The sequence below is a fragment of the Sinocyclocheilus anshuiensis genome, unplaced genomic scaffold (assembly GCF_001515605.1).
Source record: "Sinocyclocheilus anshuiensis isolate Anshui unplaced genomic scaffold, SAMN03320099.WGS_v1.1 scaffold1472, whole genome shotgun sequence".
Lineage (NCBI taxonomy): Eukaryota > Metazoa > Chordata > Actinopteri > Cypriniformes > Cyprinidae > Sinocyclocheilus > Sinocyclocheilus anshuiensis.
This window is the reverse complement of record NW_015542453.1, coordinates 299,270-315,910: the sequence shown is the minus strand read 5'-3', so window position 1 is coordinate 315,910 and position 16,641 is coordinate 299,270. Positions and strand designations below refer to the sequence as shown.

Here is a 16,641-nt window from a genome sequence, read left to right as displayed (position 1 = left end):
ACTTTACAGATCTTCTTTATGCACCAAGAGCTTGTAACACTCCAAAGAGAAAGGAAAAATTTAAATAGCATCATATAACCCCTTTAATATAGCTAGATAATGTAATGTTACCTTGGTAACATCACAGAAAACCAGAATTTATTTCTATGATATAAATTTCTTAAACAACATATTGCGGACTAATACAATGCAGCAACAATTTTACCAATTTTGCATTGTAGATTAAATTAAGTACACAATTTCTACAAATTATAGATCTCTGCATTTGTAAATGAGGGCTGATTTAAATGACTAAAATCTGTTGAATCTTATTAGGGTAACTAGTCCTTTGTTAAAGGGTTAGTTCACCCAAAAATGAAAATTGTCATTAATTACTCACCCTCATGTCGTTTCAAACCCGTAAGACCTTCGTTCATTTTCGGAACACAAATTAAGATATTTTTGATGGAATCTGAGAGCTGTCTGACCCTGCATAGACAGCAACGCAACTGAAATGTTCCCAGTCCAGAAACGTAGCAAGGAGATCGGTAAAATAATCCATGTGACATCAGTGGTTCAATCGCAATTATACAAAACTACGAGAATACTTTTTGTGCGCAAAAAAAAAGAAAAAAAACTTTATTCAACAATTTGTCTCTTCCGCATCACCCTGTAAACAGCGTATGCTGTTCTGTGTCAGCTGCGTCATGCCGGATACGCTGTTTCCGTTCAGATCAAATCACAACAATGTAGGAAACAGATCCTATCTGAGAAAACTCAGAGAGTGAGTAATTAATGACAGAATTTTAATTTTTGGGTGAACTAACCCTTTAAGCCGTAATGTTACTGACCAATCATACAGTGGCATGATAGGGCTGTGCAGTATGGCCTAAAATATTATTACAATATTTTTTTTCCATATCATGTGATATTGCTAATAATCAAGATATTGATTTACCATTAATGGAGAAGGAAATGCTTTCCACATGTTTGTTAGACCTTGAGAATGAATGTAAAGACAACTTTGTCCACAGACAGCTACCTTTTAACAACACTGTATAACTATAAATTATTGAAAAAATACCTTGGTTGTATGATGTTCCTTAAAAATAGTCATCTATTTCTGTAATAATTTCTTCAAGTTAAACCAAACTTTTATTTTGACGAGTTGTCATGAAGGTCTTTCGGTTTTATTTTAATTTTCAGTGTATATTCTTCACAAATGAAATTGTGAAAAGCTTGTGAACAAGTGACTCTCAGGGCAACTTTGGAGTAGGGCTGTCAAAATGACTGAAAAACTAAATTCGAATTTTCTACTTAAATATTATAAAAATTCGAATTAAATTCGTATTTAAAAGGCATAATTTCAGTTAGGGGGGAAAAAAAGCTTTTGGCTTCTCTCCTGAGGCCACAAGAGGGCACATCGAGCAAAATATTATGCCATGTATGTATAGTTTAATACAAAGGACCGAAAACCAATCACAAAGAGTAGGCTACTTTCTTCATTTAAAAACACGAGATACAGTGGGATGGGGAAAAACCGCCATAAAGTCTTGAGACATGCTTTTTAAAAGTTAAACTTACATTAATTTTACATGGCTTTCTAAACATGGCTCTGTCTTGTGCGAGACGCGAGTTCAACGCTGATAGATGTCCCTCTAGAAAATGTGATAAATATACGTTCTGTGTGAACGGCTTGGTTTCAGTTTTGACATAAACAACATCTTCTCCACACTGATGCTCTCGTTTTCCGCAATATATTGAATGAACAACGTAGCAGCGCCGCTTCTAGTGGGTTCAACTGGATAGGCTAACAAAAGCAGTGGGACTTTTATTTTGACGGCGCTGAGAACGGCAGCGCCTGAGCACACAGTGCTCACATTCTCCCTCTTGGTCTGTCTAAAATAGAACGGTTAAACAAAGGAATTAATATGTATACAAAAAGTATTATAACGATTGCTTTTATATTATTAGTAATAGAAAGGCACACATTATAATACTTTCTTGTTTGCCGTCAGCATTCAGCAAATATGCATTTATATCATTTAAACAAATCTTTGAATGACTAATGAGCATTTAACTTCACAAACCTTGCAAACTTAGTCGGATTCAGCTGTGAGATCTTGTGAAGTGTGCATTTGTATCCTGCATGATCGCGTGTTCTCTGTGTGACGGTCGATCCGTGCGAATTGAACGCGGACATTAGGAGAGTTCAGCTTCACTGGAGTGCGATCGAAAAACTTTAAACTCGTGATTTCAAATTATGCTGCGCTTTATGCATTTGCCCACTGCCATATTCATGTCATTTCCACTGTGTGCTGTATGTAAAATGAGTGTTACCTTGGCTTTATTTGAAAAAATATGATTCCCAATGCACACAAACTTCCCAGAATACTGAGTGTCCTGTTGGTTACAGTGTTTACTTCATTTTTAATTATATTTTTATTAAATATTTATTTATTTGTGATATACTTTGTCATCTAAAGTATAAGTATGTTTATTTAACACAATTATTTTTTAATCCATTTTCAAATGATTTCAAATTTTTTAAATATCAATTAAAATAAATAAAATGATATCGGCTTTATATCGGCCATCGGCCACCCTGCTTGCCAAGATATCGGCATCGGCTGTCAAAAAACCAATATCGGTCGGCCACTAAACAAAAGCATTACAATGCAATGACACTTACATCGTCGTCGCATTTGAAATTCGACGAATATTCGAAATTCGAATTTTTTTTTCACAGCCCTACTCTGGAGATGAAGTACGTGTGATCATGTCAGTGTTAGTGGAGTAGCTAGCTACAACTAGCGTAACTACATTTTTCAGTAGCGTGACAGTAGCTCAGCTAGGCCTACTTTTAAAACAGTGTAGCTTTTCCAGTAGCTAACTACTTTTTTCAACAAGTAGTGGTGTAGCACAACCAAAAGCTACATTCCGTTTTGCGTTCTGATGAGTCACGAGCCAGTAATGCATTGAAGCAGCGCAGCGTCTTCTTCTGACAAACTAAATTTGTTCATTACCGCCATCTGTTGTGATATCACGCATCTCGCGGCTTTACAGTCTGTCCACCAACAAGAGATCATCTGATGATTTTGCAAAGGATGTACAGGAGTGGATATTTCACATGAATCAACTGTAGTTTATGCAAGACAAAGATTAAAAGGCGGTCTACGTCGAAGACTTAGGGTGCTTTCACACTAGCACTTTTGGTGCGCACCCGGGTTCGATTGACGTCAAGAGTTCGGTACGTTTGGATGATGTGAACTCGCTTGAACCCGAGTTCGCATGTCTTCCGAACTCGGGTGCGCACCCACGAACCGTACCCGAGTCCGCTTAAAAAGGGTGGTCTGGGGTACGGTTCAAGTGAACTCCGGTACGGTTCGCTGCTGATGTGAACACAATCGTACCAAATCACGGAAGTAAACCGCTATTAATGACGTATTATTTGATCAAAATGTGTGTTTTTCACTCACTTTCCTGATGAGCGTGACTGACGCGCTGCAAGCAGAGAGCTGTATATCTCATTTCTATTCGCCTTCAGAGTTCTTTAGAGCATTTGCATAAGGCAGACGTAAGTGCCGTTATGTACTGAAGCTTTGGAAACAAAACCAACGGTTCAAAAACATAAATATAAAATTGAAGAGAGCCTTGCTACGCATTTTGCCGTCTTCTCCTGCGCCATCGTTACTAAGCAACGGGATAAACAGCTGCTGGCTTTATGGCAAACGAACCGCGGTTCAGACCCAAATAATATAATGTGAACAGTCCAGCGGGGGCGGGGGGAGCAATCGAACTCCGGTTCGGACCAAGCAATCGAACCAAGTGTGAAAGCACCCTTAAAGGGGTGGTTGATTGCGAGGAAGAGAAAAATAGGGGTGCACGTAAAAATCTATTCATATATGAATTAGGGCTGGGTATCGATTCAGATGTTCCAATTTGATTAGATTTCGATTTTCAAGCTCTCATCAACAGGCTTTTCAAAATCCAAAATATTGCCAAACAGGCGCTTTTGCATGTCGTTTCGAAACTAAATCATCCGCCATTGTCTTGCCTGTCTCACCCCACTTTTCTTGTCAGTCAGCTCGACTCACTCTCCTCATTGGAGAAATGAAATCTGATCTGTGATGCGACTGTCGTTCGGCATGCTGCATTGAGCAGCCGCATTCAGTTTTTAATTGTAGTGTCTGCTCTTTTACTGAGCTAAGTGATTTTTATTTCTATAAAAAATCAAAACGACGGTGGAGGTCGGTGACGCGGTGGGCAAGTGACGTAACCGGTGTTGCGGCTTAACACCGGTATCACCGTCAACACCGTCTATCGCGGCAAGCCTAACCTGAATCCGCCATTTTAAGCAATGAATGAATGACGGACTCTCCGTTGTAACATCGCGCAAGGCAAATAAGGGGGTGACATCTAGTGGATTAGACTAGTAATAAGATTAACGTAAATCTTATGTTCAGTGTTTGCGGAAATAAATATAGAAAAAAATCGATTCGTGGCCTTTGAGAATCGATATTGAATCGACCACATTTTAAAAAACTATATATCGAAAAATCGATTTTTTTTTTGCCCAGCCCCAATATGAATCGTGATTCTGTCTTCTAACAATTCTAATGGATTCACAAGTTTCAAAATCAATGTTCAAAAAGCAGCGGTTCTCAATACTCTCTCTCTCTCTCTCTCTCTCTCTCTCGCTCTCATTCAGCTCAGCTCCAACAATCAACTGTTCCATTTATACTCTTATTTTCACATAGCTTTGAGAAGCGTTATACATTGACGTGCGTGCGGTTGCCGTACTGTATTAAACCATTAATCAGCTTTAAATAAAACCGTATATTAAAAGCTAACAGAAGTAACAGCATTTACAAATAACACTGTATCTAAAACACATACTTATTTACATTTCAAATTTGCACATACCTGTACATACAAAATTGTCTAGGCTGCACGTAAGAATCTATTCATATATGAATCGCGATTCTGTCTTCTAACGATTCTAATGGATTCACAAGTTTCAAAATCAATGTTCTAAACAGCGGTTCTTAATACTGTTCCTACAGTCCCCCTGCTCTGCACACGCTCTGCATCTATCTCTCTCTCTCTCTCTCTCTCTCGCTCTCATTCAGCTCAGCTCCAACAATCAACTGTTCCATTTATACTCTTATTTTCACATAGCTTTGAGAAGCGTTATACATTGACGTGCGTGCGGTTGCCGTACTGTATTAAACCATTAATCAGCTTTAAATAAAACCGTATATTAAAAGCTAACAGAAGTAACAGCATTTACAAATAACACTGTATCTAAAACACATACTTATTTACATTTCAAATTTGCACATACCTGTACATACAAAATTGTCTATATTATATATTGTTTTTTTGCTTTTTTGTACATTGTAAATTTTTATGTTATTCTTTTTATTATCTGTGTCCTGCCTTGTCACTGTCATTCTGTTGCACTGTGGAGCTTCTGTCACTAAAACAAATTCCTCGTACGTGTAAACATACCTGGCAATAAAGCTCATTCTGATTCTGATTCTGAAAAGTATGAGACAACAACAATAAAAAACATACCATTAAGAGCTGTGCTTGCACAGGTTTTGCACGATCCTCTTCACTAATATCCTCTGCATCTCAATCGGGCTCAAACTGACTCTCTCTCTCTCGCTCTCTCATTCAGCTCAGCTCCAACAATGAACTTATTGAACAAATTGGAATGTTCCAATTATACACTTATTTTCACATAGCTATGAGAAGCATTAAACATGGACGCACATGCGGTTGCCGTACTGTATTAAAGCTTTAATCAGAATAAAACCGTATATTAAAAGCTAACATAAGCTAACATAACCTCTGCGTCTCAATCGGGCTCAAATTGATAAGGAATATTGACGATGCCATTGTTTACAATACAACCGGAGCACATGCTGCTGAGCTGATGGGCGTGAAGTTCAGATGCGCACTAGAGGCGGTTTAGCGAATCACAACACACTGGGCCAGCTAACCAATCTGAGCCCATCACGTATTTCTGAGGGAGGGGCTTCATAAAAGCAGGAAATGATCAGCGCGTTTATGGGAGAAGGGACAGAGAATAAAGAATGTATAGTGTAGAATAAAGGTAAATTATGTGAAAAATAATGATTTTTTTTTTGGAGATCGGTAAAATAATCCATGTGACATCAGGGGTTCAACCGTTTACGTTACTAAACGTAAACGGCGTATGAGGAGATGAATTGTTGAATAAAGTCGTTATTTTTGTTTTCTTTGAGTACAAAAAGTATTCTCGTAGCTTCGTAAAATTACGGTTGAACACTTAATGTGTTTAAGTTTGTGTATCAGACAAAACCGCGCTATTCATTCACACAAAGACATTAAGAACATTAAGACTTAGCCTATTAGCGACAAGCATTAACTGGCTCATGTCGCATTTATTTCTGCTGTTCTGATTAATCCATATGGAGTAAAAATATCCAGAGCTTATCATCGTTATCCACATAAATTTAGAGATCTTGATATGATATCGTTTATCACCCATATGGCAACTGTTGCCCTCTGCCATATTGTCTATGCTTGACTGAAGTGAGTTGTCTGTGGATGTTTTAATGGTTTTACATAGAATGTAGCACGTCATATAACGAAGTTGCTTTTTCAAATCCTAAAGGCCGGGCACACCAAGCCAACTTCAAAGAACTAGCGGCAATGAAAGCCGACGGTGTTGGGCGTCGGACCAAAAAGCCGTGCTTGAACACTACACCGCATAAACTACAGCCGACTGCAAACTAACACGCATGTTCTGCATCTGCGTGAGAGGAATTAGCTGTCTATATTAGCAGCTATCTATAGTATATATTTGTCATTCAAGAGGAGAAACTGAAATAAGGATATACGCAGATATACAAAACGTAAACAAAGCAGCACTTGCTTACCATTTTGAATATCAGTTGTCATTTTTAGCAGCTCTTGTTGTTATGAAAATATTCCCATAGGCTATTGGAATGCTTGGGAAAGATCACGTAACATTAGAACAGCCTTCTGTCTGTGCCACCTTCATTTAGTTAGTCGTTTTCATCACTTTCTCTTAAATTCTCCTGCACTGACCTGTTCGCTAAACTGATCATCCAATCAGAGTTCTCACTCTCACCGACGCCGACGACGGCCTCGACGGCCCCGACGGCGATTCAACATGTAAAATTGGGCAAACTGCCGCAGACGTGAGCCCGACTAGAGCCGATGTGTGCCAAACAAACTAGCCCGAAAGACGCTCACAGACGGCCCGACATTGACTGACGGCCGATCGTCGGCTTGGTGTGTCCTGGCCTTAAAATAAATTCTATAAGATGGGCATGCTATGGATCCAACTGCCTATATTTGCTATAGGGTAATTTAATATTTAGTGTCTCTAAGTTAACATTAGGCCTAATTCATTTATGTATTGATATGCATGCTCATTTCATTTTTTCTCCCCAGAAACGGACCTTAGGATTCCTAGGAATGTCTGGTTTGGAGGAGAGTGCCAAAGTAGAGGTAAATGACACCTCAATGTCAAGAAACTCTCAGGACCTTTTGAACAGTGAGACATTCTGTGCAGAGGGAACTACATTAGGACCATCAGTGCATTATCCTCAAGAGACCATGGCACTACTCAGTGACCAAGGAGACCTCCTGACCACTGTTGGTTTTATGGACACCATCTGCTCAGATGGACCAGCCAAGGCTGCTTACGTCAATGGATCCACCTCACCCCATATCTCAGATGAAATCTTGTTGGATATTTCAAAAAATGTACCAGGATTCCTTCCCAAATCATTACATGCTCAGAATTCAGTCACAACCAATGTCCACTTTGAAGGAGCTGATCCACTCAGAAAAGAGGGGGAAATAACAATCAGGCAAACATTGACTGCGGAGGATGTGGAGCATAGGGGCATATGGGGCTTTGATACAGAATCTCCAGAAAGCTCATTAGATCATTATGATGATGGAAATGACCTTAACTGGAATCCCCAAAGAGAATTTATGAAGTTCCTGTGGGATGATGATAATGGTCTCGAAATGGAGGGAAAACTGTCCCCTGTTCCTTCACCCATCAACCATAAAAGAAGAGCTCCTTCACCGTTCGGCCATAAAAGAAGACAACGTAAAGAAAAACTGGTGTTAAAAGTTGATCCTTCAGAGGACATCTACCCTGAGTTGAATTTTGAATCAAAAAAGGATCACCTGGGGGAAGGAAGCCAGATAGAATGCAGTAATGTTAAGAAGACGCGCTCCCCAAGGAAACCATCCAAATTACAGTCACCCATTGTAAAGCGTACCAAGTATTTTAATGGAGCTGCTGAGGCAGTCAAACACCTGTTTGCCAAACCTGCAAAACAGGCTATTAGCAAGACTCAAAAGTTGGGATTAATTAGAGAAACTTTGCCATCAGACTCGTGTTCTATTGAGGAACCTACATTTTTTCCCCGTAACAGTGGTTTTAAAGAGAAATCTCAAGAACACAGACAAATTACATGTAATACAGACACAACTAGTTCAAAGCCATTCATATGTAAGGAATGTGGACAGTGTTATCATGATCAGAGTTCGTTGTTAAATCACATAAGTGTTCACCGGGACAAGCGACGCAAAATTACGGAAGAAATAAATGAGTTGCATCAAATTAAAGATGATGGTAAAGATGCAAAGTTGCAGTGCCCCCAGTGCACCTTTGGAACGAACTGTCCAAACACCTTTGTGCAACACGCTAAGACCCACGAGAAGGACAAGCGGTACTATAGTTGTAATAAGTGCGATTTTGTCGAAATGAATGAAGTTGAACTGAGACGCCATTTGCTTCATAAACATGGCATCAGTGGGTCTGATCTGACTGTTTGGAAATCAGATGGATTTCAGGAGCGTAAAGTCAATAAATCAGTATGTCCAATTTCCTTCTCCCGTTCTTTTCAAAGAAAAACTAAAAACATAATTGGAAACCATGTTGAGGCTTCGTGTCAACCGCAGTTTATAGAAGAACAGGCATCCTCACATTCCCTTGACAATTGTGATGAAGAACCACCTCCAACTGAACAGTCATTCTCTGTTTGCAATGTTCTTACATCATGTGCAAAACCAACAGCAAGGTCGCCAAAATTGTCAGTGAAGATCCGAGCACCGGACAAAAATAAAAGCTTGTCGTCCAATGAGAAGTGTGGTCTTGTACGGAAGAAAAAAGTGTTTATGAATAGAGGTGTCCAAAGCCAATCAAGACATGACAAATCAATTCACACACTTTTATCCAGAAAGAAACGTAGTAACCAGAGTGCCTCAGAATGCAACACTCATCAGGAGCCTGATGGAAGCAGTACAACAGAGTGTCTTGACGATTCCCTCAATTGCGAGACCACTTTTTCTGGAACAGGTGCTAGTTTGTCCCCCTTAAAGTGTCTGAAAATATCAGCTCATTCTAAAGAAGGGAACACTAAAGGAACTTCTAAGTCTGATGAAAACATTACTTGTTCAGAAGATGTTGGAAACACCAACTATATGCATATAAGTTTGGAAAAGCAAACATTAAAGAAGTCACCTTCCAAAAGGAAAATGTCTACTCCATTCCACAATATGCAGGGCCAAGATATTCTTTTAGATTTCCCAAAATGCAGACAAAATTTTAAGAAACCTGAAACATCCAAGAGGAGTAAAGAAATGATAAACAACGGTCATTTTCTGTGTGATTCTAATGATGATCTTGGACCTGAAGAATGTGAAAGTAACGAGAATGCTAATGCACGTTTTGTTAAAAAACAGACTTCACCTGCAAAAGCAAGTCTTGGTGCCTCAACTGGTCACTTTGGGAAAAACCACAGTTCCCCAAGGATGCTTTCTGTCAAAGATGAATGCAAGGATGACGAAATCTCGGAAGCGATCACAGTTGTAAAGCGTGAACCGAGCTCAGATGTTGAGACCGATCTGAAGGCTTGTCCGTACTGTCCTGCTGTATTTGAGTCCGGAATTAGCCTCTCTAATCATATAAGAGGACATTTGCACAGAGTGGGCCTGAAAGTACGGAATTCTGTAGCTAAGGTGACTTCTCTTGAAAAAGTACCTCCAGTTAGACGACGAACACTGCCACAAGTCAAAACAGGTGATGCTTCTCTTATACTTGATATAATTTCTTGCATCTATTCAGAGGTTTTCAATTTCATTTGTTAATGAAATCAATTAAGATATTAGTTGCAGAAAAGCCTTTAATTATGATACTTTCCTTTTTTCAGGTTTAAAAGACAATTGCAAAAAAAAAAAAAATGGGAGGAAAACGACAAATAGTACAGATATAGCTTTATTGTAGGCTAGATATTTTATTTAGCAGTTGGTTTTGCAGTTAGCATCCATAACTAGGAAAAATAATTATCGGCTTATCCGTATCGGCCAGAATTTTTTTATTTTAGTGCATCCATAGAATATTTTGTGTACTAGGCATATTCCAGTAGATGAATTTATGTCAAGGTCCAGAAAAGTATAAAAAGCATCGTCAGAATAGTCCATCTGCCATCAGTGGTTCAACCGTAACGTTATGAAGCGACGAGAATACTTTTTGTACGCGAAGAAAACAAAAATAACGACTTTATTCAACAATTCGTCTCCTCTGTGTCTCTCCGCATCACTGTAGCGCCATTTTGGAGGATATCCTCTGAACGCAAGCAGCGTACGCTATTCTGTGTCAGCCGCGCTGCACGGATGCGCTGTTTTCGTTCAAATAAAAGCGTAAATACACATAGAAAACGTATCCTTGTGTCGCGGCTACAGTGATGCGGAGAGACACAGAGGAGACCAATTGTTGAATAAAGTCGTTATTTTTGTTTTCTTCGCGTACAAAAAGTATTCTCGTCGCTTCATAACGGTTTTCATCCAGAATACCTTAAATTGTGTTCCGAAGCCGAACTAAGCTTTTACGGGTTTGGAACGACATGGGGGTAAGTGATTAATGACAAAATGTTCATTTTGGGGTGGAGTATCCCTTTAAGGTAGTAGTTTAAAATTCCCACACAACCGGTGTGTTGCAAGTTAGCTAACATGCAGGCTGGTTAGTGTAGCCAGTTTCAGTTTTAGTTTAGACCAATTGAATTGGCTTCTAAGCAATAAATATCTGTTGTAAATGAAGCTGATTGCATATGGTTTCCCTGTTGCAGAAGAGGATACATCCCAGACTGATCATCCAGCAGAGCTGAAAACTGACTGCCAACAGACAGAGCGCATCTGCCCTCTCTGTAGGGAGTGGTTTGACACAAGGACTGGGCTGTCCAACCATGTACGAGGCCATCTGAAGCGCCTGGGCAAACCCTCTTCCACCGTGTCTAAATCTCCAGTGATCATATTGAAAGAATTGATGCGTGACAAGAAAGAGTTTCAGATGAAGCTACAGGTTCTTGAGAAGAAGTGCCGCGCCACTAATTCTTTCCATCCTATTAGGTTGAGTAACGGTTTAACCTTTGCATCTACTGTCAAACGGCAGAAATATGATAGGGAGGAAAAGAAAAGGATAGACATTAGTAAAGGCTCACCACCAAGTGATCTGATTGGAATTTTGAAGAAAAGAAGAGCTCATGAAGAGACCAAAGCTAAGCACCCATCCCACACGGCGAGAAAGGCTATCCTTTTATCTTCAGGCAGAGACTGTGGCATGGAGATACAACCTTTCAAAGCAGTGCCAAATTCTCTAGCAGGTAATATTTCATTGAAGGGATGGTTCACCATTAGTGCGGGGCAACGATTAATCGCATCCAAAATAAAAGTTTTTGTGTACATAATATATGTGTGTTCTGTGTATATTTATTATGTATATGACCCTGGACCACAAAACCAGTCATAAGTGTCAGTTGGGTGAAATTGAGATTTATACATCATCTGAAAGATGCTTTTCATTGATGTATGGTTTGTTAGGATATGACAATATTTGACCGAGATACAACTATTTGAAAATCTGGAATCTGAGGGTCCAAAAAAATCAAAATATTGAGAAAATCATCCAAATAAAGTTCTTAGCAATGCATATTACTATTCAAAAATTAAGTTTTGATATATTTACGATGGGAAATTTACAAAATATCTTAATGGAACATGATCTTTACTTAATATCCTAATGATTTTTGGCGTAAAAGAAACATTGATAATTTTGACCCATACAATGTATTATTGGCTATTGCTACAAATATACCCGTGCGACTTATGACTGGTTTTGTGGTCCAGAGTCACAAATATAAATACACACACATGCATGTATATATTTAAGAAAAATATGCTGTTTATATATTAAATATGCATATATAATATAAATGATATGAATATAAATATATACATGTAAATATTTTCAAAATATATACTGTATGTGTGTGTCTTTATATATGCATAATAAATATACACCGTACACACACATATATTATATAAACAAAAACTTTTATTTTGGATGCGATTAATCACGATTCATCTTTGCCCAGCACTATTTACCATACCCATATGCTTCAAAAATGCAGAAAAAGAACAAATATACATGTTTTGAACAACATGGGGGAGTTAATAATGACAGAATTATTTTTTGAGGGGAATTATCTATTGAAATAACATGAAAAGATGAATAAACCCTCATATCTAGCAAATAATTGATGTTTCAGATGTAATTTTATTTTTATTTTTTGGACCCTATTTTGGCTATGGATCACATTTTTGAGTTTCTCAGAAAAAGATGTCAACATATTGGAGAAAATTCTATGCTGATAAATGGGAGACTACAACAAATATAATTTGTCCATTCATATTTGGTCAAATAGCAAAATAAAAAATCGACAATAGTTTTTCCACGACTATCCAAAACAGAAAAAAAATATATATAAAGATTGATTACAGCTTGAAGAGACAAAGATCAAATTTACTGTTAATTTACTGTTAGCAATGTTGTAGTTTAGCACGAAGTATAGTCTTTGAAATGTACAATCATTTAAATAATATATTTTTAAACAATAATAGTTTTAGAAATGTACAATAATTTAAATTTAAAAAAGTAAAAAAAACTATAATAGTCTTAGAAGTGTGCAGTGATTTAAATAATTTTTTTTAAACTATAATTATAATTTAATAACTATAGAAATTTGGTCAATTTTTTCATCACAGTCTGTGAAAAGGGTCCATAGCCATAAATTTCAGTCTACTATAGAAACATGCCTCTATATGTCTATATCTGTATCTATATTTGTAGCTAGATAGATAGAGAGATCTATATTTGTAGATAGATTATTATACATTAACATTTTATATTAATTCATTAATATAAATGTGACCTGTATTATAGTATCTATGATGACTGTAAGTGTTTAATTTTATATGTTGTGTTTCTGTTACAGAGAAAAGTGAACTCGATAGAAAAGTGTGTGTGCACTGTAATACCACATTCCACAGTGGTGTTAGTCTCTCCAATCATTTGAGGGCATATGCACATAGAAAGAAAAAAGCTCTTCTGGACGGAACTAGTATGTGTATTTCTTTCCTCCTGTGTTAATGAATTTTGTACTTGCGTTTGACTTCCTGTTTATGAAAGATGCTGCACCTCACTGTCACTTTGATCTACTGAAGAATGCATGTCACATGCTCACTGCCTACACTTTGCTTTGACTGTGGCAATTTCTCATAACAAGTAACATGGAAGTAACTGAACAAGTAACTTAAAAAATATAAAAAAACAAGTATAATTGTTTTTGATAATTTGATTCAGATGCTTTTAGTAGCAGACATTTATACTAACACCTGATGGTTTTTATTTATTTATTTTATTTATTTATTTAGTCATTTAGCAGACGCTTTTATCCAAAGCGACTTACAAATGAGGACAATAAAAGCAGTCAAAACTAACAAAAGAGCAACAATATATAAGTGCAAATGACAAGTCTCGGTTAATCTCACGCTTGAGGTATTCGGCCAATCACAACGCACTGGATAGCTGGCCAATTAGAGCACACCTCGCTTTTCAGACCGATGAGCTTTGAAAAAATCGTCGCGTTTCGAAAAGGCGGGGCATAGAGGAAAAACAATAATGTACAGTATGTGGAAAATAATGTGTTTTTTAAACTTTAAACCGCATAAACACATTTCATTACACCAAATACACAAAATAATGTTCTTTTTAGCAGCATCATATGACCCCTTTAAGTTCTTTTGGACTGAAGCAATGCAACACCCGCTGAGTGGCATTAAACAGCTTGAAAGATCAAAGACATTTTTTTATATAACTCCGACTGGATTCGTCTGAAAGAAGAAAGTCATATACACCTAGGATGCCTCGGGGGTGAGTAAAACAGCCTAATTTTCATTTTTGGGTGAACTAACCCTTTAAAGGCTATAATTTGTTCAGAATTTGTATAAAACTTTTGTCTTTTGGAAACATACACGCTGTAAAATTTCAAGAATGATTCCGTATATTTAGCCTATACGGGATTCACTCTCGAAATAGCAATGATTGATAGTGATAACCATAGCAATGGATTGGACAAAAAATTTACATGACAATAGATTTCCATTCAGGCTAGAGCACCCTCACAAATTTCAGAACCACTTTCAGTGATTTAATTCTGGAAACAGACCTAAGTTCATATAACAAAAAAAAATAATATATTGTTAGACACATTTAGAACAAGAATCGTTAGATGACATTAAAAGATTCTATTTAAGGATCACAGCATATTCCCCAAAAACAAATTAATTGTTGCTTTAAATCTTTACCTGTCTTTGCCACTATCCTTCAAACTACAAGGTTTTACCCATTTGTCAGCAAGACAATTTTAATAATTTAAAGTATAATTCAATTTGGTACAATCACTTTTTGTTTTATATATTTTATTAAGTACAGGTCAGAATAAGTGTTTCATTTTTACATAAATCTATTACACTGAATAACGATGGAACATTATTTCATGTGTATTTTGACATTTTCTTTTTATAAAAGTCATTTGAAACATTAGACACTTATTTGTGACCCTGGACCACAAAACCAGTCATAAGGGCCAATTTTTTAAAATTGAGATTTATACATCATCTGAAAGCTGAATAATTAAGTTAGGAATAAATAAACAAGTTAGGAATAAATGAATACATTTGTTAGGATATGACAATATTTGGCTGAGATACAACTATTTGAAAATCTGGAATCTGAGGGTGCAAAAAAATCAAAATATTGAGAAAATCGCCTTTAAAGTTGTCCAAATTAAGTTCTTATCAATGCATATTACTAATCAAAATTAAGTTTTAATATATTTATTGTAGGAAATTGACAAAATATCTTCATGGAACATGATCTTTACTTGATATCTTAATGATTTTGGCATAAAAGGAAAATCGGTAATTTTGACTCATACAATGTATTTTTGGCTATTGCTACAAATATACCCCAGCGACTTAAGACTGGTTTTGTGGTCCATGGTCACATTTAATATGCTTTCCATGTACAGTATATACTTTTTATTATGTGTGTATGTATATATATATATATATATATATATATATATATGTGTGTGTGTGTGTGTGTGTGTGTATTTTACATAAATTTCATACAATTTAAATATTACATATTTACTTTTATAAAAATGCTTTCTGTGAGGTTGTTTTGTCTCTTCCTTTTCCCATTACATATATTATTTTTTTTCTGGAGCCCATTTGTCAGTGCATCATTGTAAATCTAATGTGCAATTGTTTCCGTGTGCAGGTTTTGTGATCTAGTCTTCCAGGGTCCTTTGTCAGTGCAGGAGGACTGGATAAAGCATTTACAGAGGCACATCATGAATACCGCTGTACCGCACACAGGGGCAGGGATGGTGGAAGTCGCCTCCTTCCCCAAGGACTCTTGCCCCAACACAGTACCACAGGCACAACCTTCAGTGATGCAAATATCCTCATGAGCCCAGGAAAACACACAATTTGTCTTTGGAATATGACTTGTATGTAAATTGTTTGGTTCCCATTTGAATTTTATATTGCCATCAGTAAGGACTTTTAAGTTTTTTACTCTTATTGAGGATCCATTGTTAACACAGACCGCTTTTTAGATATTGTTACATTGTGCTGGTGTTGAACATTGTCAAAGAACGTACGACCGGTGGGTGAATATGTTGAGATTTCAGTGAAACCCACCAAAAGACAACCTTTACCTCAGATCCTTCTCACACCGAGTTTAATCTGTCAAGGCAGATTTATGCTCTACAAAAACTGAAATTAAACTGTATGTGGATTTTATATCAAGCCATTTTCATTTGAAAACCAACGCAATTTATTTTGTCCCATCCATGGATTTTAAAAGGTGCACATATGATGCATATGTGTAGAAATGTAAGTCTTTTGTAAATGTAAGTACAAGAAATGTAAGTATTTACATTAGAATTTTGACTCATGCCAACACACCAGTCATTATGTGAAACAACCCATTCTATTGATATTAGCAGTTCGGACAGTATGCATGTCATAACTCCCTGTTTACACCATTTCTGGTAACATTTTGGTTTTTAATTTATTACCCTGTTTTGATATTATCTTTGATCTGTAAGTTTGCCACGTGTGCAAAAAAAAAAAAAAAGGAAAGCAAAAGAAACATGAACTGTTACTTGTGTAGGTGATTTTTTACGGTTCAAATATTTGTGTATAAACCTT

General features: G+C 36.9%; 1 protein-coding gene across 1 annotated transcript in view; it reads left to right on the top strand.

Annotated features, from left to right (window-relative positions):
* LOC107693692 (zinc finger protein 644-like) overlaps positions 1-16,560 on the top strand; it is a 19,416-nt gene extending 2,856 nt beyond the window's left edge. Inside the window, exons 2-5 of the mRNA XM_016493161.1 lie at positions 7,453-10,102; positions 11,148-11,681; positions 13,353-13,478; positions 15,691-16,560. Coding sequence (XP_016348647.1) covers positions 7,477-10,102; positions 11,148-11,681; positions 13,353-13,478; positions 15,691-15,896 — 3,492 coding nt within the window. The 5' untranslated portion in view covers positions 7,453-7,476 and the 3' untranslated portion in view covers positions 15,897-16,560. The remainder of the gene's footprint in view (positions 1-7,452; positions 10,103-11,147; positions 11,682-13,352; positions 13,479-15,690) is intronic.
* The last annotated feature ends 81 nt before the right edge of the window (positions 16,561-16,641 follow it).